This window comes from Girardinichthys multiradiatus, chromosome 2, assembly GCF_021462225.1.
Source record: "Girardinichthys multiradiatus isolate DD_20200921_A chromosome 2, DD_fGirMul_XY1, whole genome shotgun sequence".
Lineage (NCBI taxonomy): Eukaryota > Metazoa > Chordata > Actinopteri > Cyprinodontiformes > Goodeidae > Girardinichthys > Girardinichthys multiradiatus.
In genome coordinates, this window is record NC_061795.1 from 9124192 (window position 1) to 9148353 (window position 24162).

General features: G+C 40.7%; 1 protein-coding gene across 9 annotated transcripts in view; it reads right to left on the minus strand.

Annotated features, from left to right (window-relative positions):
- ptprz1a (protein tyrosine phosphatase receptor type Z1a) overlaps window positions 1-24162 on the minus strand; it is a 191532-nt gene that overhangs the window by 44547 nt on the left and 122823 nt on the right. For all 9 annotated transcript variants that reach the window (XM_047388581.1, XM_047388629.1, XM_047388611.1 and 6 more), the window contains 2 exons: window positions 19647-19785; window positions 5410-5495 (listed from right to left, as the gene is read on the minus strand). In XM_047388581.1, the coding sequence (XP_047244537.1) occupies window positions 5410-5495; window positions 19647-19785 (225 nt within the window). The remainder of the gene's footprint in view (window positions 1-5409; window positions 5496-19646; window positions 19786-24162) is intronic.

The following is a 24162-nucleotide window of genomic DNA, read 5'->3' on the forward strand; positions in this document are numbered from 1 at the left end:
ATGGAACTCATTTTGTAAATAAAATAATAGAACTAAGTTCTAGAGCATTAGGGGTTCAGTTAAAGATTAAGGAAAACAATAGCTCAGGAGGCAGAGAAAAAGAAAAGAGGAGAAAGAGCAGCTACAGAATCAGCTCCTTAAATTGCAGCTGCAAGAGGCCAAAGAGAAAATTAAATAAGAAAAAAGTGATATAACTGAAAATGTAATGTTAGCTGCAGCTCAACCTGTTCCTCCAGCAGCACACAACCCTATGTCTATGACTGATCAGTGGCAAGGAGGGGGTTACCCCCTCTTGCACCCTATACATTTTAATAATTACAGGTACAGTGGCCCCGGTCGTGGAGGCGGATGGCATGTTGGTGGTCAGCTGGTCGTGGTAGATGGTGTGGAGCACCCAGAGGAAGGGGTGGAAGCAGCAGGGCACTGGGAGATGTGTGCTACAACTGTGCAGCGTGGGCACAGCAGATCCCACATTGCCTGCAAAGGTGGGAGAGAACTGTCTGAATTTTTGAGTGGACACTGGAGCTACTTATTCCACCATAACACAGCAACCTCCTAAACCACTGCTCTCTACCAAGACTGTTTCTGTGATGGGCTTCTCAGGGGCTGCATAAATTCTTCCTGTTCATATTAGGACTCAAAGAGTAACTAACCCTTTTGTGTGTTCACCCAGCACACCTGCTAATTTGCTGAGCAGAGACTTATTAGTGAAGCTGGGAGCATCAGTGTTGTGTGGTACTGATGGGTTAACAATAACTTTTCCAGATGGTTCCTCTTTGGCATGTGGACAAATGCTTCAGCATGGACAATATTTTTACAGCCAGTTGCAGAGGCATATGCTGACATCTACTCCAAGCAGCATCTTCTCGGTGTATCAGCTGTGGAAACCCTGGATTCAAAGTCTCTGCCCCTGCACCTCTCTGCCTGACCCGCCCCATGTCACTCTGTTCTACGACCGTTGTCACACTGAATGGTACCAGATTTGTTTAATGAAACAGTAGAAGGTAGGACATGGTTTATTTAATCCAAAAATTTGTATGTGGCTCTTGAGGGTGTGGCTGCAACAAATGATTTAACACCTGATCAAGTAGAATGATATTTACTGTCAGATGAAGCTGTTCCTCATGTTTCTCTTTCTTTGCATCCTGAGTATCAAGCTAAGGAATTGAGAGGAGTGGTAAAGCACTCTCTGGCAGCTGGGGACTGGCAGGACACCTCAGACACCAACTTAATTTTGGTTACAGAGTTCTCAAAACAGGTTCCAGAGAAACCAACCGAGGGACCTCAGCCAACCACGTCCGAAGCTGAGTGGATCCTGCTGAAGGTGATCAAAAGGAAGTGGTCAGAGCCCAGGTGGACGGGTCCATTCCAGGTCACAGAGAGAACCTCACATGCAGTGATCTTTCTCACCCAATTCAAGGGACAGAATAATCCCCTAGGGTGAGAAAGCGTTCATTTACACCTAAAGGTTAGTCTACACCTTAGGTGCACCGTTAAATCAGTGGTCCCACCAAATAGGGGCAGAATAATCCCCTGGTGAGACCACTTAGCTCCAGGTCTGTCTACACCTGTGAGTGAAGACCAGGACATCACACAGAAGAGGCGGATGTGACTGAGTTTTCCTCTCTTTCACTGGTGCTCGTAGCTGTTCTCCCACCGAGAACTGAACTGAACTGAACACTCTGAACATTAAAAAAAAAATTATAATAATAAAAACGTCTTTTGTGTTTCACCATATTGTTAATCCTCATCTTCCTTTGCAGGTACCTTCGAAACGAATGGGAGGTGAAAATCTAGGACCCAGGCCCCTTAAGGGTTGGGTCATGGTAGGTATAGGTGTTTTAGCATTCTTCTTCATTGTTACATTGATTTTCGGATTGTTCTTTGAACTGTCTTTCCAAGCATGCTCCAGTCATCCAGACAATAAAGTATCAATACGCAGCGCTCCACCCATTGCCAACAAAACCAGGGCTGGCCCTTTTACCCCTCTAGGGAGAAATGGCACATACACTTGCTTTAACTTCACTTCCAAAACCCCACAGGTGAATGTTGGGGAAATTCCTCGCGATTGGTGCAACTCCATGGTGTCAGGCTCAGTGATAGGTCCTTGGGCAAGATCAGGACTTTATTATTATTATTGTGAAGGACACCGCCTTCTGACTAGGATCCAAAATAATACTATTGCAGTGTGTGCCTTGGTTAGGTTGCAGGCACCTCTCCTCTTGTTAGAAAAAGACCTTAAGTATCTTCCTTCAACACACGTCCAAAGCACAGCTTTAACTAGGAGATTATTATGGTTACCTGTGGATGCTAACGAGGAGGAGGACAAAGATTAACCCGTAAGTGTAATTACTGTCTAGGGTGCGAAAACTTGTTAGGGTGTGAAAACTTTTTAGGGTGTTAATTATTTACTGTCTAGGGAACAGAAGGACGGTAGAATATTATATTGGCAAAATTTGAAAGACTATGGAATAAAGCACGGATCGACACCCTCCATTTAGAGGGGTCACGACTCCCTGTCAAGATTTAGAAGGTTGTAAGCATCCTTGGGACTACAAAGGCCCGACAGGCAATAGTCCCTGGGCACATGGCGTGGCATTGGAGGCAGGGTCAAAAAGCATTATGACAAACATTTCCTTCTGCTCCACAGGTTGTAATGATTGTTAAAATCTTTTATTTAGCATCTCCAAGTAGTGGTGAAGTCACATAGGTGACTTCAAAAGGGGGAAATTGTGGAGATATATTATGTGTGTGCATTAATTATTATTATGTTCATAACCAGTGTGTTATAAAATGTATAACCTGTGTGTGAGTATAAGACATTGTGGCCTGCAGAAGTGTTGTTGCACAAACTTGGCCTAGAGTGTGAAGTAGAGAAATAATGAAGAATGGTGGGAAAAGAATGTGGGAGGATTAACTAGCCAAGTACTCCCTTCTCATATCAGCAGACTCCCTTCTCCAGGTGCAGGACAATACAGGTCCTTCTCAAAAAATTAGCATATTGTGATAAAGTTCATTATTTTCTATAATGTAATGATGAAAATTTAACATTCACATATTTTAGATTCATTGCACACTAACTGAAATATTTCAGGTCTTTTATTGTCTTAATATGGATGATTTTGGCATAAAGCTCATGAAAACCCAAAATTCCTATCTCACAAAATTAGCATATTTCATCCGACCAATAAAAGAAAAGTGTTTTTAATACAAAAAAACGTCAACCTTCAAATAATTATGTACAGTTATGCACTCAATACTTGGTCGGGAATCCTTTTGCAGAAATGACTGCTTCAATGCGGCGTGGCATGGAGGCAATCAGCCTGTGGCACTGCTGAGGTCTTATGGAGGCCCAGGATGCTTCGATAGCGGCCTTTAGCTCATCCAGAGTGTTGGGTCTTGAGTCTCTCAACGTTCTCTTCACAATATCCCACAGATTCTCTATGGTGTTCAGGTCAGGAGAGTTGGCAGGCCAATTGAGCACAGTGATACCATGGTCAGTAAACCATTTACCAGTGGTTTTGGCACTGTGAGCAGGTGCCAGGTCGTGCTGAAAAATGAAATCTTCATCTCCATAAAGCTTTTCAGCAGATGGAAGCATGAAGTGCTCCAAAATCTCCTGATAGCTAGCTGCATTGACCCTGCCCTTGATAAAACACAGTGGACCAACACCAGCAGCTGACACGGCACCCCAGACCATCACTGACTGTGGGTACTTGACACTGGACTTCTGGCATTTTGGCATTTCCTTCTCCCCAGTCTTCCTCCAGACTCTGGCACCTTGATTTCCGAATGACATGCAGAATTTGCTTTCATCCGAAAAAAGTACTTTGGACCACTGAGCAACAGTCCAGTGCTGCTTCTCTGTAGCCCAGGACTTGGGAATGCGGCACCTGTAGCCCATTTCCTGCACACGCCTGTGCACGGTGGCTCTGGATGTTTCTACTCCAGACTCAGTCCACTGCTTCCGCAGGTCCCCCAAGGTCTGGAATCGGCCCTTCTCCACAATCTTCCTCAGGGTCCGGTCACCTCTTCTCATTGTGCAGCGTTTTCTGCCACACTTTTTCCTTCCCACAGACTTCCCACTGAGGTGCCTTGATACAGCACTCTGGGAACAGCCTATTCGTTCAGAAATTTCTTTCTGTGTCTTACCCTCTTGCTTGAGGGTGTCAATAGTGGCCTTCTGGACAGCAGTCAGGTCGGCAGTCTTACCCATGATTGGGATTTTGAGTGATGAACCAGGCTGGAAGTTTTAAAGGCCTCAGGAATCTTTTGCAGGTGTTTAGAGTTAACTCGTTGATTCAGATGATTAGGTTCATAGCTCGTTTAGAGACCCTTTTAATGATATGCTAATTTTGTGAGATAGGAATTTTGGGTTTTCATGAGCTGTATGCCAAAATCATCCGTATTAAGACAATGAAAGACCTGAAATATTTCAGTTAGTGTGCAATGAATCTAAAATATATGAATGTTAAATTTTCATCATGACATTATGGAAAATAATGAACTTTCTCACAATATGCTAATTTTTTGAGAAGGACCTGTATAACAAAGTGTAATGTGTTCTTATGTTCATAACAGTGTGGAATTAGTCTGAACCTGTAGCGCTTAGAAAGTTAACTGGCAGAACAATATGTATTATTTGTGAACTTGAAAAAACAGGCACTAAAGGGTGTGAGTGCATGTGTCAGTTTCATCAATAGAAGATGCCTCAGAACTGACCTTCAGCAAAAGAATGTATGAGAAACTGACTGCAGCCAAAGAATGTATGAGAAACTGTCTGCAGCAAAAGAATGTGTGAGAAACTGATAAGGCGCTGCACAACAAATGTAAAATGTATATTCCCTGGTATGTGTGTGTTCAATAAAAGAACGGTGCGGGGGAGAGAAGAGCAGAAGTGTTCCTGACTACACAGAGACGACAGCACCTCTCTTCCCCGGCCGGGTGAATCAGCTTCAACCTCTAGTCCGTGTTTTGCTTTCTTAGACATTTAAGTTTAGTTTTTCTCGAGCAGAATTAAGATGCTTTGACCAAATAAACGAACACGCAGGAGTTTAGAAGGACAACTCCGACATTTCCTAGATAAGTTTCAGCCTTTAGTTCAACAGAGATGTAGATAAACAATGGTGCTCTTCAGAAGTTCAGATGCTTTTTTATAATGTGGACCTTTTTGGAGATATTCAAAAAGTAATTCTGGTGGGCTTTGTGGAGTACCGTCTATACTGCAACACAGACAGAAACTGTGCTAACATGTAAGGATGCAGTATTTAAGCATTAATTTACAAAATAATGTTATATCAAAAACAAGAATGAAATTTAAATTTGAGTTTGGTCTAAATAATTATAATTCCTACAGATTTGTAGAAATAAACATGTATGTGTGTGCGTGTGTGTGTGTATGTGTGTTACCAGATGTTAATGCACCAGCAGACTGCGTGATGACTCGGGGTGATGACATGTTGTTAATGTAAAAGTGAGCCGTCTGGAAACACATTCTGTGGAAAAGAAAAAAATGGGATGAACATTTTACTTCATTTAGTTTAACACATAACCCACAGAATGCAGAGGCAGAGATGTTTCTGCTCAAGCCATGTTTGAACTCAGGAAAAGCACATTTATGATCAACTTAAATACAGAAAGAAAAACAACCACCAACACCAAAGCAACGGAAGTGCATTGAATCCAACAGTCGTAAGATGCTTTTGTTTTCATGTGATTCTGCGTTAGCCCAGATTTTGGCATAACATGGTAATCTTCACATAAACATGGGGAAAAAAGCTGTTCTGCTAATCCTCAACATGTTTTTAAACGGATGAGGCAGCCTGTAATGAACCTGTGAGATGTCAGCCAGAAATGGACATCGCATGGAAACACGGCTGAGTCCAGAGATTAAAAGACAAATACTTAGAAGAAACCAAAATAATCAAAGAATGAGGATCACAGGTTCAGACGACGGCCAACAATGGATATCTGTTTATGTGGTCAAGAAGAGCTTTTTAAGCATTCACCAAAGCATTCAAGATTCATCCATTGCTTTGAATTTACCCACACATCTAAAACTGATTGGTCTCTGTTAAGTTTTATTAAAGCAAATATATTGTTTGGTTGTTCTTTAATTACATTATGCTCTTTTACCTAGCGACACAAGAATGACGCTCAGCATGCAAAGTAAGACACGAACAGAAACTGAAATCCAGATAGTGTCTGATCATAAAACAGCAGAAATTATGTTTTTATCTTTGTTAAAAACAGTTTTATTTTGCATTCAATGAAACCAATTTGACTATTTTTCTGCATTTGTTACTATGGAAACAACCATCTCTCCTCTTTGGTCTCTGTTACTACTTTGGGTAAAACAGTCCACTCAGCTTATTAGACAACACTACTGGGTATGCAAGAAAATGACAGGGCAACAGTTTTTTTTGGGCAAGAATTGCTTTCAACAATAACGACTTGAGTTCCCATTCTACTCTAGAAGTAGAATGGGAGGCAGATCCTTTAGTTATCAGGCTCCTCTCCTGTGGAACCAGCTCCCGGTTTTGGTCCATGAGGCAGACACCCTGTCTACTTTTAAGGCTTTTTGATAAAGCTTATAGTTAGAGTGGCTTAGGTTATCAGGGTTTGGTTGGAGTAAGGGGGAGTCAGGTTTAGCCTAAACCGGCTCAGTTATGGCTGAGGTGCAAACACACCCTCCATTTCTGCTACCTGTATGACCCCCTCTCTTTTCCAATGGTTATAATCAGTCTGACAGAGGGAGGTATGCCAATCCTTGTGGTTTTTAGTATAACAATGGCCACCAGTGGGACCCTTTGTGGGGTGCCTTGAGACGACATTGTTGTAAATAAGCGCCGTTTAACTAAATAATCTGAACTGAAACTATCTGTGTAGTTATGCTGCTATAGGCTTAGGCTGCTGGAGGACATAATGACCACTTTCACCCTCTTCGCTAAATTCTCACACTACTCTCCAATTTTGCATTATTTGCTGTTATTTCAGCTTTTAACCTTGTTCTCTCTTTTCTCTTCCTAGAAGCTACACCTGGCCTGGCTCTGTGTCTACCTGTGACACCTTTCTGGAGAGGGGAATTGTCCGAGCTTCTGCAGGCAACAACTTAATGCTCAACCTCTACCGATGATCCACACGGCCCTGTCTTTTAGTGTTTAACCCTTTCTCTCTCCTAGACATGGCGATTGACTGAGCTTAACTGTAACTAACTGTATGTGCTATCTTTCAGACTCTAACCTTGAAAACTGGCTCAGAGTCGATCTGTTCTTTCTTTCTAGGTGAAACAACTAAAGGAGCTACATCCATTAACATTTACTTTTCCTTCCCATAGAACGTACTCCTGGATCAGTGCTTCTTTGTTCTCTTTATGTCTTTGCTCTGTTCTCTCAAACCCCTAGTCGGTCGTGGCAGATGGCCGCTCATACTGAGTCTGGTTCTGCTGGAGGTTTCTTCCTGTTAAAAGGGAGTTTTTCCTCTCGGCAGTCGCTACATGCATGCTCAGTATGAGGGATTGCTGCAAAGTCAATGCCAGTGACTGTCCACTGTCTCTACATGCTCATCCGGGAGGAGTGAATGCTGCAAGTCACTGACTGGATGCAATCTGCGGGGTTTCCTTAGACAGAAAAACATTTTATCCAATTTGAATAAATAACTAACTCTGACTGCACTGTTCAATGGTTAGGATTAATTGGAATGTATGTACCTGACTGTTGTGAAGTGCCTTGAGACAACATGTGTTGTGAATTGGCGCTATATAAATAAAACTGAATTGAATTGAATTAAAGAATCTGTATTGAGTGTAAAATAGTCCTCTTTATGTTTGACTCATAAGGTTTCTATGGCTGTCAAATTCAAAGAAGGTCCTAAAGCATAAAAGGCATTTTAAATTATACTCTTTGCATTCACCAACTACAAGCCGAAAGTCCCCCACCCCACTCCATCAACGACCGACGCCTCGCCAACGACCTGAACGAGTTCTACTGCCGCTTTGAAAGACAAAGGGACAGTCCTGCAACCATCCCCCACGACGCCCCCCAACAGCTGCAGCCACAATCCACCACCCCCACCTCCCCAACATCAAGAGGGGCCTTGGCACCTCCAACCCCCATCTGAAGTTCCCCCCCACCAGCCCCCTACCCACGCCGAGGACGGCTCTTTCCATCCAGGAGAGGGACGTCAACAAACTCTTCAGGAGACAGAACCCCCGGAAAGCTGCTGGTCCGGATTCTGTCTCACCAGCCAGCCTGAAGCACTGTGCTGATCAGCTGTCTCCAGTCTTCACAGACATTTTTAACACCTCACTGGAGACATGTCATGTGCCAGCCTGCTTCAAGTCCTCCACCATTGTCCCTGTTCCCAAGAAGCCAAGGACCACAGGGCTTAATGACTTCAGACCCGTCGCCCTGACCTCTGTGGTGATGAAGTCCTTTGAGCGCCTTGTGCTCTCACACCTAAAAGACATCACCGACCCTCTCCTGGACCCCCTGCAGTTTGCCTACAGAGCCAACAGGTCTGTAGATGATGCAGTCAACCTAGCCCTTCACTTCATCCTCCGCCACCTGGACTCCACAGGAACCTACGCCAGGATCCTGTTTGTGGATTTCAGCTCTGCCTTCAACACCATCGTCCCAGCTCTGCTCCAGGAGAAGCTCTCCCAGCTGAGTGTGCCCGACTCCACCTGCAGGTGGATCACTGACTTCCTGTCTGACAGGAAGCAGCGCGTGAGGCTGGGGAAGCACGTCTCTGACTCCCTGACCATCAGCACCGGTTCCCCCCAAGGCTGTGTTCTCTCTCCTTCTTCTCTTCTCCCTGTACACCAACAGCTGCACCTCCAGTCACCAGTCTGTCAAGCTTCTGAAGTTTGCGGACGACACCACCCTGATCGGACTCATCTCTGATGGTGACGAGTCCGCGTACAGATGGGAGGTGGACCATCTGTTGGACTGGTGCAGCCAGAACAACCTTGAGCTCAACGCTCTAAAGACAGTGGAGATGGTTGTGGACTTCAGGCAGAACCCAGCCCCACCTGCCCCCATCACCCTCTGTGACTCCACAATTGACACTGTGGAATCTTTCCGCTTCCTGGGAACCATCATCTCCCAGGATCTCAAGTAGGAGCCAAACATCAGCTCCCTCATCAAGAAAGCCCAGCAGAGGATGTTCTTCCTGCGGCAGCTGAAGAAATTCAACCTGCCAAAGACTATGATGGTGCACTTCTACACAGCCATCATTGAGTCCATCCTCACCTCCTCCATCACCATCTGGTACGCCGCTGCTACAGCCAAGGATAAGGGCAGGCTGCAGCGTGTCATTCGGTCTGCTGAGAAGGTGATTGGCTGCAGTCTACTGTCGCTCCAGGAACTGTACACCTCCAGGACCCTGAAGCGGGCAGGGAAGATTCTGGCTGATCCCTCCCACCCCGGTCACAGACTCTTTGAGACTCTCCCCTCTGGCAGGAGGCTGCGGTCCATCCGGACCAAAACCTCACGCCACAAGAACAGTTTTTTCCCATCTGCCACCAGCCTGGTTAACAAAGCCCGGAAACCATCCTGACACTCTCCCTTTCCCCCACACCCCCCCCTTTTTTGCTGACAGGACACTTGTAACCTGTAACTCTATGCGTTACATTAACGCTCAGCTTGGACTCCTGCTTTACTTGCACAATGATCACCTGCACTGTTGTATTGCTCTTGCATCTTATAATGCTCTACTTTTACTCTCACTCACTTAAAACTGTGCACATATATTTATATTATATTGTAGATATGTTTATACTGTTTAATTTGTACTGTATTGCACCAACTACGCCAAAACAAATTCCTTGTATGTCCAAAAACGTACTTGGCAATAAAGCTTTTCTGATTCTGATTCTGATTTACATAAATCAGGAAATGGTTTCCCAACTTTCCCTGTTGTGAAAATTGTCCAGTTCAGATTTAATCTGTTTCAGTATTTCAGACTGAACCAGAGATGATCAAATGCAACACTGACTGTAAAATAGTTTTTTAGTTTAGTGCTAAGCTGTGAAGCAGATGCCAGCTTCATCAGGGTGCTCACTGAGCAATTGACCTTTTAATGTTGAAGCTACACGTAGACCTCATTCAAACACGTTAATTACAAATCTATATATCTTTCTTCTGTTTAAACAAAGATGAATTTAAAATGGTCTTAGACTAAAAATGTTATATATCATATATTTATAAGGTCTACAAAATTGTGTATAAATTATGCAGAAATGCTTAAAAGCATAAACTGCAAGTCAAAGACAGCTTCAATTGATTTAATACTTTAATTTCATCCTTTTATCAGTTGTGGAAAAATAACATGTTTGGACCGTAGTAATGGTACTATACAGAATATTGTAATAACTACCGGCCTCTCATACATCAGTAGTACCTCTTTGACCAAAATGCCTATAATAGCGAGATGCAGTGCTGACAGAATATCTCTGTGGCATTCATGTGAATGATAATAAAAGCATGACTGATACACTGCATAAAGTGAAGTATGCTGGCTGTGGGTTACTATTTGAGAGGTCCACAGTTTGAGACCAAATTATTTTTTAGGTAGAAACTGCTACATGGCCACATGCTGACAGAAACTCGAGAGTGCTTTGACAGACTTTAATTTACAAGAATAATTATGGCATTAATATACAAGATAATGTTACACCGTAAGTTAAAACAGACAGTAAACCATTAGAATGTGGACATCAATTTTTAAATTTAGATTTTTGGACTTCAACCACTGATATTTTGTTCATTGAAAGCAGAACAAGAATTAAAAAAAGTTTGAAAGAAATCAAAAAGATATAAAAATACACAGAGACTTACGAAGCAGTAAATAATGATGATGGTATTATTCAAGCAACGAACTTTGAGTTGTTCAAAGTGAAAAGCAGCATCCTTGCAGTTACGCCTAGTTGGTTTTCTTTAATTTCTTTCCCTCATTTAACATGTTCTCTCTGGCAGAGTAGCACTCACAATTGTTGTCTGAGTGCCAAGAAGAAGCCCATATATATATATATATATATATATATATATATATATATATATATATATATATATATATATATAAACGGCTTTGGAAACTGCTTTGGAATTAATTCAGATGCAATGGACACAGAGACAAAAATGAAAGAGAATAAAGAAGAAAGAAAGGGAGAGAGGTGTGGCAAAAAGGGAGAGAAGGGGATAAGAATCGAGGAGAGAGAGAAAAGATAAAGTCAATAGAAGACACTTGCAGAAAGAGACGGAGCAAGAGAGAATAAAAACACAGGGATAAACAACAAATTCATATATAACAACAACCTTACAGAAAAGAACGCAGTATTAATAAATAGAAGATGTACTTAGTGCCAACCGCAGATCAATATAGACTATATCTGTGTATCTTTAAACACCAGAATCCAAACACATGTGAGTGTATGTGTGAGCACGGCTGTGCATATAAGGTCTCTCCATAAGAATATTCAAAAGCGGGTTTCGGAAACCACAGACCTGCCCGCAGGACCAGAGGACGACATAGAAGAGATCGGAGACACAAAGAAGAGCGGAGGAAAGCCCCCAGGAGGAACCACAAAGCAGCCGCATTGCAGAAACCAACAGGCTCTGTCAGGGGCTGGCTACGCCGGAACAGATTCAGCCATAGACCCTGAAACCCAGGAGCATACCACCCACAGCACAGGCCCGAAAGAGCCAGGAGGCCCAGGCCCCGCCACGTAGCCACCGATAGTGATTTGGTACACACTCCAGCACCAAACCCCGGACACCAATTCAATTCAATTCAATGAAATTCAATTCAATTCAATTCAGTTTATTTATATAGCGCCAATTCACAACACATGTTGTCTCAAGGCACTTCACAACAGTCAGGTACATACATTCCAATTAATCCTAATCATTCAACAGTGCAGTCAGATTTAGTTATTTATTCAAATTGGATAAAAGGTTTTTCTGTCTAAGGATACCCAGCAGATTGCATCGAGTCAGTGACTTGCAGCATTCCCTCCTCCTGGACGAGAATGTAGAGACAGTGGACAGTCACTGGCGTTGACTTTGCAGCAATCCCTCATACTGAGTATGCATGTAGCGACAGTGGAGAAGAAAAACTCCCTTTTAACAGGAAGAAACCTCCAGCAGAACCAGGCTCAGTGTGAGTAGCCACCTGCCATGACAGACTGGGTGTTTGAGAGAACGAACAACACTTCCGCCGGCAGAGGCACCAGCCACTGCCATGGGAGTGTGAAGGGGGGAAAACAGGCCCCACATTTGATGGGGGGAGCCTCCATGGCATCCCACCCCCAACACGCCACACGCTGCGATGGCAAAACAAGGGCTCTGCACAATGATACCCCAGCTACCACACACAAGCAAAACAGAGCAGACTCCATCGAGTTGACCAGCACTTTATGGAGCCAGCCCAACAGCAGCAGCCCCAGACAGAAAAAGGCCAGTCCACATCAGAGAAAGGAAAACATAAAAATAAACATGTGACCACAACAGCCGGGCCGACCAATCGCTCTAGGCCAAGCAAAACCCACCCACAGCCAGAGCACTGGGACAAGACGCACTCCACCTCCACACCCACCTGACTGCTTCCTCGCTTGGGGCCAGAGCTCGGGGGCCAGAGCTGCAGGAAGAGGCAGCGGAGGACACACCACCAACCCCACACCACGAACCCAGACGCGTTGGTAGAACATACCTCTCCCACATGTCCCACCCCAGCAGCAAATATTGATCCGAGTCAGCTAGCCAGCCCCTCCACCAATGCAAAGCCACTCCCCCAGTAGCTGCCCACACTGTTCAGCGGACCTCTCCCTGCTGGAACCCGGGAGTCCATCCATCCAGCGGACTGGGTACCGAAACCATGAACTGAAATCCAAAAATCCGAATAATCCTGGGGAAACCGAAATGCCTGCCCCTGCACCAATCAACCACTGAGATCTGATGCGCTACCCTAGATCCCCGACCAGTAGTAGTAAAGTGGGTTGTTAATCAGTGTCAGCTGTTAAGGTGTTAATGAAATTAACAACAGTTGCACCAAAGGGGCAACAATGAGATGACCCCAAAAACAGAAATGATTTTGTAGGTGAAGGCTACAGAATTTTCCTCCACATTTTCCTAAGCTGCTTTTCAGCAGTTTTGCATTTGACCAGGGTCAGTGTCACTACTGGTAGCATGAGACCCCACGTGGAGGCATTGTGATAAGAGTTTTACTTAAAGTAGAATCTGTTTGACAGTAAAAACACAAATCAGTCAGTCATTTTCTACCGCTTATTCCATAGTGGGTCGAGGGGGAGCTGGTGCCTATCTCCAGCAGTCTATGGGCAAGAGGCAGGGTACACCCAGGACAGATCGCCAGTCCATCGCTGGGCAACACACATACAACCATGCCCACACTCATTCATACACCTAAGGGCAATTTAGAGAAACCAATTAACCTAACAGGCATGTCTTTGGACTGTGGGAGGAAGCCAGAGTACCTGGTGAGAACCCACGCATGCACGGGGAGAACATGCAAACTCCATGCAGTAAGACCCCTGGCTGGGAATTGAACCCAGGACCTTCTTGCTGCAATGCAACAGTGCTACCAACTGCGCCACCGTGCAGCCCAAAAACACAAATTATTCATTTTTATATACCTTTAAATTAATTCCGGCAGTAAACCTTTATTTTTATATTTTGGCTTTGCATTTTCTTTCAGGTCATTTGCAGCGCTGTAACATTGGCAATACAGTTAATGTCATATAAAACTGAATGACTCCAAATGAGCACTGTGTTGTAACAAAGGAGCAATGAAGGAGCCGAATGCATCAGGATTAGTGTAGGTTTGGCTTCTTGACAAAAACACGACTCCCTGGACCCAACATAATCAAGCAGATGTCATTTTCTATCCAGCAAGCCTCTCTAGACATAGCTGAGTGGATGCTCAAATTGCTGCAGCTGAGAAACATCCCTTAGCAAGGATTAATCCCCCTGCTCCTCAGATTATTACCGGCTTAGCACGGCTCAAATCTTTGATATACAACAACAAGCAGAGTGAAAAACAAGAACAACAAGTTAAGTCTCTGATGCAGCAACGGAAAATCACTTGAAACTGTACAGTCAGTGAAAAAAACTGGCTAAAAGTGTTAAACACCGCCTGACAGCATATCAGATGAGATTTTTAAAGATGGTTATTTCACAGTCTGAGTTGGTCAGAAAAAAATGTTATTTTCTCCAAGTTCATCTTGTGTGTGTTTGTGAAATTATAAAAGGCATCATTTGTTAATGCCAACAAATCAAAACATTTAGAAGTAAGAGTGGTGACAAACATTCACATTCACTGGCAGCTCAAAAATCCGATGGCTACAGACACAACGACTGTTTGTCAGAGCATTGACCCACAGGAATAAAAGCACTGAGCATAATTTAAAAGAAATGTTTAGCCCGTGTTGGAAGAGATTAAGAATTCCAAAGAATAAAGAAAATTTTGGGTTTATGGAAGAATTTTTCTTTCAAATCAAGTGCACACATTTTTTATTTAGGAGAGGACTATCTTGTTTAAACCCTTACACAATCCAATAAAATATGACCTTCGAATAAGGTAATGTATCAATAGTTCAGACAATATTTGATCATAAGAATCTGCTGAGAACTCAACCTATGAATGGAAACCTCATCATGACATAGAGTGGAACCTCTAAATCCAAACACATCTGAATAGAATGTTTTTCTGAATCTGAAGGGCACATAAATGTCCCACACAAGGATTTTATACCACAGGACGGTTATGGCAATTACACGAGCCACCCCTATCCACAGACCCATCTCAAAGTTTCCTCTTCTGGCTAAGACTACAAGTTTGTCAGGCAGTTAACTGCTGCTCTTGATTAGTACAGCTTTATGTATCGCTTTCAGTTACGTTTTCATAAATACCACTCAACTGAAACAGCTCTTCTTTGAGTCTGTAATGATATTTTAATGTAGAGTGATGCAGGTAAATGTTCTATGCTGCTTATGATTGACCTGACCTCAGCTTTTGATGCTGTTGACTATCCAACCCTTCTAAATGGGCTGAGGTGTTGGGTTGGTGTTTCAGGTCCTGCTTTAAAATGGTTGTCCTCGTATTTGCATCTATTTGGCTACATCTATTTACAGATCTCATTCTTGTCCTGCTTAATTTGGTGTTCCACAGGACTACTGTTGTTTTTACTTTATCTGCTCCCTCATGGTCCCACTTTGTCATCTTTTAAGGATATTTCCTATCATTGCTATGCAGATGATATCCAGCCGTATACTTCCTTTCTTCCAAATGAAGTTGTGAAATTGCATATTTTAATAAAATGTCTGTAGTCAGTTAAAAGCTGGATGACTGAACGTTTTCCTCAATTAAATGAAGAAAAAACAGATCTTTGGGCCTCTTGGTTATTTGGCAAAATCTTCTGTTCCAAACCTTGGGAAAACCTTTGTCTCAGGCCTGACACATGGAAATCATGTCCATCTATGGTTCAGTCCTGTTTCTACCATTTATGAAACATTGCCATGTTTAGTCCTATTGTTTCTCGCCCATAGATGGAAATCTTAATTCATTCTTTTGTTTCGTCTCATTTGGATTATTGTAATGCGCTCTACACATTTCTTACCAAAACCTCCTTAGACCAGTTGCAGTCTGTACAAGATGCTGCTGCTATGTTCCTGACTAGATCTTCAAAATACTGTTACTCCATCAGCAAAGCTTACGTTTATTTAAATTCATCATTAAATTTTGATTTAGGCCCCAAATGATCACATAAATATGGTTAAAAGAAATGTTATTTTGTTATATTCCACTCAGGAAGTAGGTTCTTGTTTTGCACTGTCTGCTAACTGATGCACACTTTAACCCCTTTTTAAGCCTGTGGAAAAGTCAGTACAAGAAAAGATGGCAGAAAGAAAACTGGAGGAGCCTGGTCAGCACTTTTCTCGACACATTTGAAGGACAGACAGAAGTAGATCTGCAGACTGAGCCCGAAGCTCGTGGTGCCAGTGTTTCCAGAAGTTGCGGTGCTGATGCTGACAAAATTGTTGGTGTCCTGTTTAGAGATGGGCTCAATTTAAATTGTTGCAGGAAAAAAATAATAGTTGTATTTTCTCCACACTTACAAATCCTTAGAACAAGATGTCCCACAGATCTTTATAATCTTTATAAACCTTTTCTCTCTCCTAGATATAGCAATTGACTGAGCTTCTACTGTGACTAACTCTATGTGCTCTCTTTCAGACTCTCACCTTGAAAACTGGCTCAGAATTTATCTGTTCTAACATTTACTTTTCCTTCCCATACAAAGTACTCCTGGACCAGTGCTTCTGTATTCTTTGTGTGTCTCTGCTCTGTTCTCTCAAACCCCCAGTCGGTCGTGGCAGATGGCCGCTCACACTGGGCCTGGTTCTGCTGGAGATTTCTTCCTGTTAAAAGGGTGTTTTTCATCATCCAGGAGGAATGACTACTACTAATCTCTGATTCGATGCAATCTGCTGGGTTTCCTTAGATAGAAAAACTTTTTATCCAATTTTATTAAAGAACTGAATCTGACTGCACTGTTCAATGGTTAGGATTAATTGGAATGTATGTTATCTGACTTTTGTTAAGTGCCTTGAGACAACACGTGCTGTGAATTGGCGCTATATAAATAAACTGAATTGAACTGAATTTACTATTTTTTGTTTGGTTAATATTCCACCATTAAATATTACTCCAGTTTGAGACTCTGATTCAAGTCAAATTTAAGTAAAATAATAAAATAAAAGTCTTCAGACTCGACTTAAACTTGTGCCCTAAAGATTTTAAACTTAACTGACTTGTGGTCTTAGCCACAAGTTTTAGCAACAGTTTGTATCTCTTTATGTAGTGAAGAGTGAAAGGAAGTCGATGTATGAGCTACAGACTGCAACTGCTGCGCTTGTTTTATTGTGAAACGATGCACTTACTTATTAGCCAGTAATGTTGTTGGATTATTGTGGGAAGTTAATGGCTCCTAACAATGTTAGCTGTAGCTTCATAATAATGACCACATTAATGTCTCTCTAACTGAACGCTGTAGTGAAAGTCTTTGGATCATTTAGGAAACCAATAAAGGTAACTTACCTCTGATATTTTCTCGCTGCTAAATTAGTAGCAACATTACAAGAACACATCCTGCTGAAAATATCTAAATAAATACACTTCCTGTTCCATTCAGTTCAGTAGTTTAACACTCATTTATTAACTTCCTACACTGTGCCTCGCTCATTATGTTGTAATTTATACCTTAAACATGAACATCTGCACGATTAGGAACTGAGAACAAGGGTTTTAAATGTGGATTTAGAAAGTCGTTTCCCAATATTTTTAATAATTCTCCAGCTCAGAGTGAGAAGAAAACCTAAACCCCATTCAGTACAATACAAAATAAGGGGGTGGATATTATGTAGACAGGGATAAACAGGTGTGAACTTCATTACAAAGACAAAATAGCAATAGCAAGTTAATTTATTTCAGTAACTTCATCATTAAGTGAAACACATAGAATAATTCCACACAGACCTGTTAATTATGATGATTTTCTAATAGCTAATGAAAGCATGTCATTTAAGTTTAGACTATAATATCAGACCAATAAAAACATTTTTATTGGGTGTGGTGCTGGTGGTCTAGGGGTTAGCACGCGACCACATATAGAGGCTATAGTCCTTGAAGTGGTCGTCCCGGGTTCAAGTCCCGGAACTGGTGACCTTTGCCGAATGTCTCCCTCTCTCTTTGCCCTTCCTGTCTGCCTTCTATCAAAAATAAAGGCCTCGAGTGCTGAAAAAAAATTCTTTCAAACAAAAACATTTTTATTACAGAAATGTGGGCTTGATGAAAAGTATGATTGATAACTACCTAAAGGTTATTTTCAAACGGTACTTTAAACCGACAAACGAGTTTCATCAAAATGCATATTCAAATTTATTGAATATGACTGGATATGTGTAATAGGGTAAATATTACATTTAATAAATTTTCAAAATAATTCAAGATAAGATAGAATATATTTTATTAAGCAGCCTGGCACTTTTTTGCCTGCTTGAAAAAATGTTAAAAGATTAAGACATAATCATTTATGAAAATTAATAGATTAAAACATAATCAATAAAAGTTCATGTAATAATTTGGGCCTGAGGAGGAACACAACAGGTTTGGAATCATAACCTACAGCATTAAATGTGAACTAGATGTCATCGAAACGATAAAAAATGTTTATTTCGGTCATGACACCTAACTCAAGGCAAAAGACTTGGCTTGGAAATATGTGTTGCAATTTTATATAAATGATCAAATATATAATTATTTAAAAATAAATTTATTAATTTTACTGGGAAACAGATTACAAAAAAGTAAGATACAAATGACCAGCTTGAACAAATTTAATGTACTTCCAGAGGTTCAGCTGTGGTTTCTGTTTATTTAACTCTATGTTTCAGTGATGGTGATATGTTACGTCATTCAGACTGGGATGGTTCTGTAGGTAGAAAAACATTCTCTTCATTCATTTATGACATAAAAACAGACATACATGCTGTAGGTGCATCAGGATTGGTCACGGATTTCTTTCATTCTATTCCTTTCGTCCATGTCAGCCATGGTCAAAGACAACCTATGCTGCCCTCTTCTGGTATGTTTAAAATACTGAAACCAGAGGAGAAATTCTTAGCTTACCCTAAAATAGTTTAAAAAAGCACGTTTTTATAAACATACAACTAAATATATTGGCTTGAACGGAATGGGTTATCACAATCCAGAAGCATATGCAGAAATTATCTATTCATGGGAAGAACCAAAGAACAAGTGTGAGATTGAAAGAGAGCATATTTACAGTCAAGCAGAGCTTTTTCAAGTATAAAGGCAAAGGAGATCCATTTGAAAACAAATAACCATGCCCTCAATTCATAAAAGAACTTCGCAAGTTTTAAAAATTTATGTTCACAGACGCTTTCCATCCAGTCTGACCTTAATCTATTTTGCAAAGAAAATTGTTGCAAAACCCTCAGCTCCAGATGTACAAAGCTGATACAGACATACCACAAGAGACTTTTGGATCTACCTACAGAGAAAGGTGGTTCCACAAAGTGTTCACTCAGGTAGGCTGAAAACAAGTGCAGGTCACACCTTTCAGGTTTTGATTTGTAAAACAAGTTCAAATATCATGTAGCAGTTTCTTTCCACTGTCTGTCTCTTTGTCGCATAAAATCTCAATAAGATAACAATAAAATCTGTGGTTAAAACACAACAGGATAAGGTGTGAACACATTTGTGAGGCAATATATTAGCTTGAGAGTCTTCCAAATATCAAACATCTCACAGACTACTCATTACAGAGATGCCTTAACATTCTCAACATTTGAAAGGATTTTAGAGATAAAGCAGAAACAAGGCTTATTGCAAAGATTAATGTGAACACTTGAAATTCAGGATCACTAAATCATCTAATTTTCTCAGATTGGGATGACACCATAAATGTGAAGGCACACGATAATGTGACTGCCATTACAAGATATTGTTTGAATGTTTGAATGTTAAGTGATGGCTGCTGCATGTGTGAGACACGAATGTAATGAGGTTTGCTAAGCAGCATCCAGGTGTGACGTGACAGTGGTACTGACCTCCAGTAAATGAAGATGCCAATGAGAACAAACAGGCCAAGCAGAGTGAGGGAGGAAATGACAGCCAGAGGAAGCACAGCCTTCCTCTCTTTCTCACTCAAGGAGCCAACCCTCAACTCATGGCTGCTGTTACTGGCATCTGGAGAGAGTGAACAAAGATGGGTGGATATGAAAACCAGTGTCTGGAAGAGGGGAAACTGGAACTGACCATTCGGTTGTGCACAAAATGTTTCCTTTTTGGTTGCCTAAAGAGAATTGCAACTGTTCTCCAGTCGTGAATAACTGCTGCAGCCACTGCTGCTTGCTTGAAGACCCCTGACCTACTATTGACAGTGACAGAATAAAAATTTGTTTTTCGTACAATTATGATTATCCAACAAACAGAACTGAAATCTATGCAAAAGCCTTCATTTAACTGTGAAGGTCACTAATGGCAGCTTCAGATTTTTAAATATGAATTTCAAACACTAATTATGTTGATCCCACTGTTTCTTTTAATCTGACAATGTTTGTGTGGTTCGGTCTAAAATCGGTAAAAAAATTTACACTTAAAACAACTTTACAATTAGTACAATATAAAATCCTTCATAGTACTTGTTGTGGAAAATTCTTTTAAAGCTCTGCCCTTCCCTTTACCTCTCTCCGCTCTGTGTTTTGTTACCCTAGAGGAGATGGGCTCTAAATTCATTATCAGGAGTTTTATGGTTAACACTCCCTGAAGTGTTGTATCTCAAGGGATGGTAGATGGGTTCCCTCATAAATAACTTTGTTACCTCTGGCCCGGGGTGGGGTCTGGGGGCCATATTTCAAGACTCTTCTATGTTGAGATAACATCCACATACTGGTATAAATACTGTTTGTAAATTTTGTTCGGGGGCTCTGCTTCATTGAATTGCTCAGTGACAGAGTCTTCAAACGCTGTATGCCTTTCAATAAACTTATAAAGACAAAGTCTGGTCATTCTCTTGTTAATGAGTTGTCTTCTCTCTCACTTTGATAAGAAAATCCACAACATACTCCTTTTACTCAAAGAAATATAAAACTGACACGGAGATCTGTTCACATTGCACCAAGGGTCAATAATTACTTTCATGAACCTCTGACTTGTACACCTGTTAACTTATTCTGGGTGATTATCTTAAAACATATTATTGTTGCTATTGTCTTAAATATAAAGACCCTTTGTATATGTATGTATTTGGTTGGGGTGGCGTGCTGCAGTAGTGGCGACTGTGGTGGGCCCCTGAACCCATATCCTTTACTGGTGTACCCCACAGACTGGCACCAGACTGGGTAGACAGGTCATGCTTTTGGTGCTGGGACAGAGTTGGTGGGTTTGGTTGGGAGCCATGTTTCTCATACTTGCTTCCTGCCTAAATTCAACTGGGCATGCCAAGAACAATAAACAAGTAAGTAATTTTCTTTTAGTATTTTTCATTGCACACAGATTTTGTAAACATGTTATTGCTTTTTCCAGATGTTAAAATGAACTTCATGCATTCAACCTTATCATTGCTGGCTATAGCTGAAATAAACAGGAATGATTTTATAGAACTTGATGTTACTTTAGAACTGTACCTGACTGAAAACAAAAAGGATCCATAGAAGTAACAGGAGACTCGTTCTATAAATTTTTATCTTTAAAGGCACTGACCACTGAACCTGAGAAACTCTCATTTCACTTTAATAAGTGAAAACCAAACTTTCTATAAAATGTACATATCATACTCACTGGTTTTTGTTCCCTGGTCTCATAATATGAGGCATAGCTTGATCAAATGATGGGCCCAAAAGTGTGTGAATAAAAAAATTAAAAACATACACACTCACTAGGAACACACCTGAGCTCATTTCTGGGTAGCGGGACCTTCTTGAACCTTCAAAGCATATTTAGATACCAACACTTCCTTCTGGCAAGAAAAATAAAATGGTATGATGTGTCTATACCAATCTGTATACAGCTACAGCTGAGTTTAGAGTGACTCTTCAGAGAAAAGACAGTCGGCATCTTTTCAGGCTCAGATGGTCTTCTGACCATACTTGGTCCTTTTGTTATCCATGTAGTACTGATTTTAAACTGTATTATAATCATTCTTTATATTCCTTGATAAAATTATTAGACACTAAAGGTAAAAACAGCTCTTATTTTGAAATATCCACAGATACAACAGCAACTAAATTTTTCCCATCCAATGTATAAAAAGTCACACAGCCTTTTTTCCTTACTGTCTGACATTAAATCAGACTAAATTTTCATGTTGTTGGTCAGTTAGGATTACCAAAATGATTTCTATTTTCTAAATGCCAGAATAATGTAAAATTCTTTTCAATATTTTTTTTGTTTATTCAATTCAATTCAGTTTACTTCTATAGCATCAATTCACAACACATGGTGTGTCAAGACACTTTACAAAAAGAAAAAAGTCAATTCAGTCCAATCATGCTGACAGATTCTAAGTCAAATACATAGATTCCAATATGATCCTAATCAAACAATGCAGTCAAGTTCAGCTGATAATTCTAATTGTCACTGGAAGACCATGAAGTGTCCTAAGTTAAATGACTGGATAAAGTTAATGGCGGACACATGCTCAACATCTTGAAGGACAACAGTGATACTGATTGGGACAGTTTGTGGGACTCACTAAAAAGTGGTTCATGTGCACTGGGTATGACCTAAAAAGATCTTTTTTTTTTTGGATTGTTGTAACTAACCTGTAATGTGCTGTTTTATTGAAACATAAAGAACTGGAAACTTTTTTTCAAAAGTTTCTAAAAATTAGTAAAAACTAGTAAAAATGTTAGTAGGGCTGCTAAAAAACATGAGCCAATCACACTGGTTCTGTCAGGAGAAATGGGCCAAAACATATAAGTAAAGGCATATAGTTTTGAAGTAAATTCTACCAAATACTAGGAAAATGGAATTTGAGGAACTTCTGACTTTGTGGAAAGGTTTTATCCTAGCTAATTATTTAGTGATTTATAGAAATATTTTGGTATTCCTAACTGAGCCAAAAAAGGAAAAGTATAATCTGATTTAATGTCAGACAGCGAGAAAAATATATACATATCTGCTTTCAGCTGTAAATACTTAAGCTGTAAATAACATTTGGATGTTATCTCTCCCACTTTTGCTCTTCCCATAAAGCATGCCTTGTTTCTCCGTACACAAAGTCACATGGTGTGAAGTCCATCTCACATCAAGAAAGATCGCACTGATGATCAGAGGAGCTGAGTGGGTTCAATTGTGCAGCAAACCAGCAGATTTATGGCATAACCACACTCATCCGCTGTTGTTGAATACTTCCTTTATGACATACTGACCTAAAAACTAACCCTTTCAGGTTAGTAGGGGTGGACAGTGAACATACCTCTTCTAGACAAACTGACAATTTCTTTTGGCTGTTCAGAGTCAGTCACCTCATCGATTTATTTTCCTTTATCTATCATAAACCCTGCAGATTCTGGTGTTTACCCAGCAAAATAAAAGGACTTTGATGGAAGATAGAAAACAGGTAATTAATTTTGATCCAAAGGCCCAATGAGACAAACAGACTCACAAAGATTCCTTTGAGAAGACTTCCAACTAAATGATGAAGACAAGGTTCTTTGACTACACTTGACGTAAATTACACTGGAATGTTGTTTACTATGATGAGCCGTCTGCCCAAATCAAGGCGTGGCTCAATCTCTGTTGATTAACCCAACATTTAAAAAACAAGTCCCAGCTTGCTTGAGAGATGGCAAATCTACTAGTTCTCAAGCAGATGTGGCATTCTGCAATAAATGATCCAAAACACAAGGATATTCTTTAATGATGCAATTCATTTAGTCATTGCCTTGTGAAACTCTGACTCAGCATTGAAAAGTTAAAGATGGGAGAATTGTCAATGAGGTACAACGTGTAAACAGGCAAGGCTTCAATTGGAGCAAAAGTCTGAATGTAAGAGGTTTTTGATATGTGACACAGAATACAATTTGTGTAGTTTTACTGAAGAGTCTGAAGATATGTAACTGTTGTTTTGTAATTGTGATAGACAGACAAAAATTCTAGTTACAAAACTCCTATGGCATTTCTCTCTGTGACTTCAAATTCAGTTACAATGTACAAATCATTTGGCCCCAGATTTACCTCCATATAAAAGTTGTGAATAACAGATTAATACGCCTTCCTTGAAAGATATAGTCTTTAAACTTTTGAAATATTCTTTTCATCTTGTACACAATTTGAGCTCAAAAAATGAAATGCTTTAAATCGAGCTGTTTCTACCAACCCCGTACTTTCTAAATAAATTGTTTTTCTTCAAACCCTAACTGAAATAAATATACAACAAAGTAAAAACACACAGATTAATATAGATAATGATGTTCATTGTTGTTGGGTATGTTTTAAGTATGTTTCCCTTTTTTTTTTTTTTACTTTGCAGACAATGTAAGAACGTTGGATGTCCACAACTCTTGGTGCCCCTTGAAGGGGCACCCATTGCTCTGATGGGTTTATTATTTTTCCGCATCA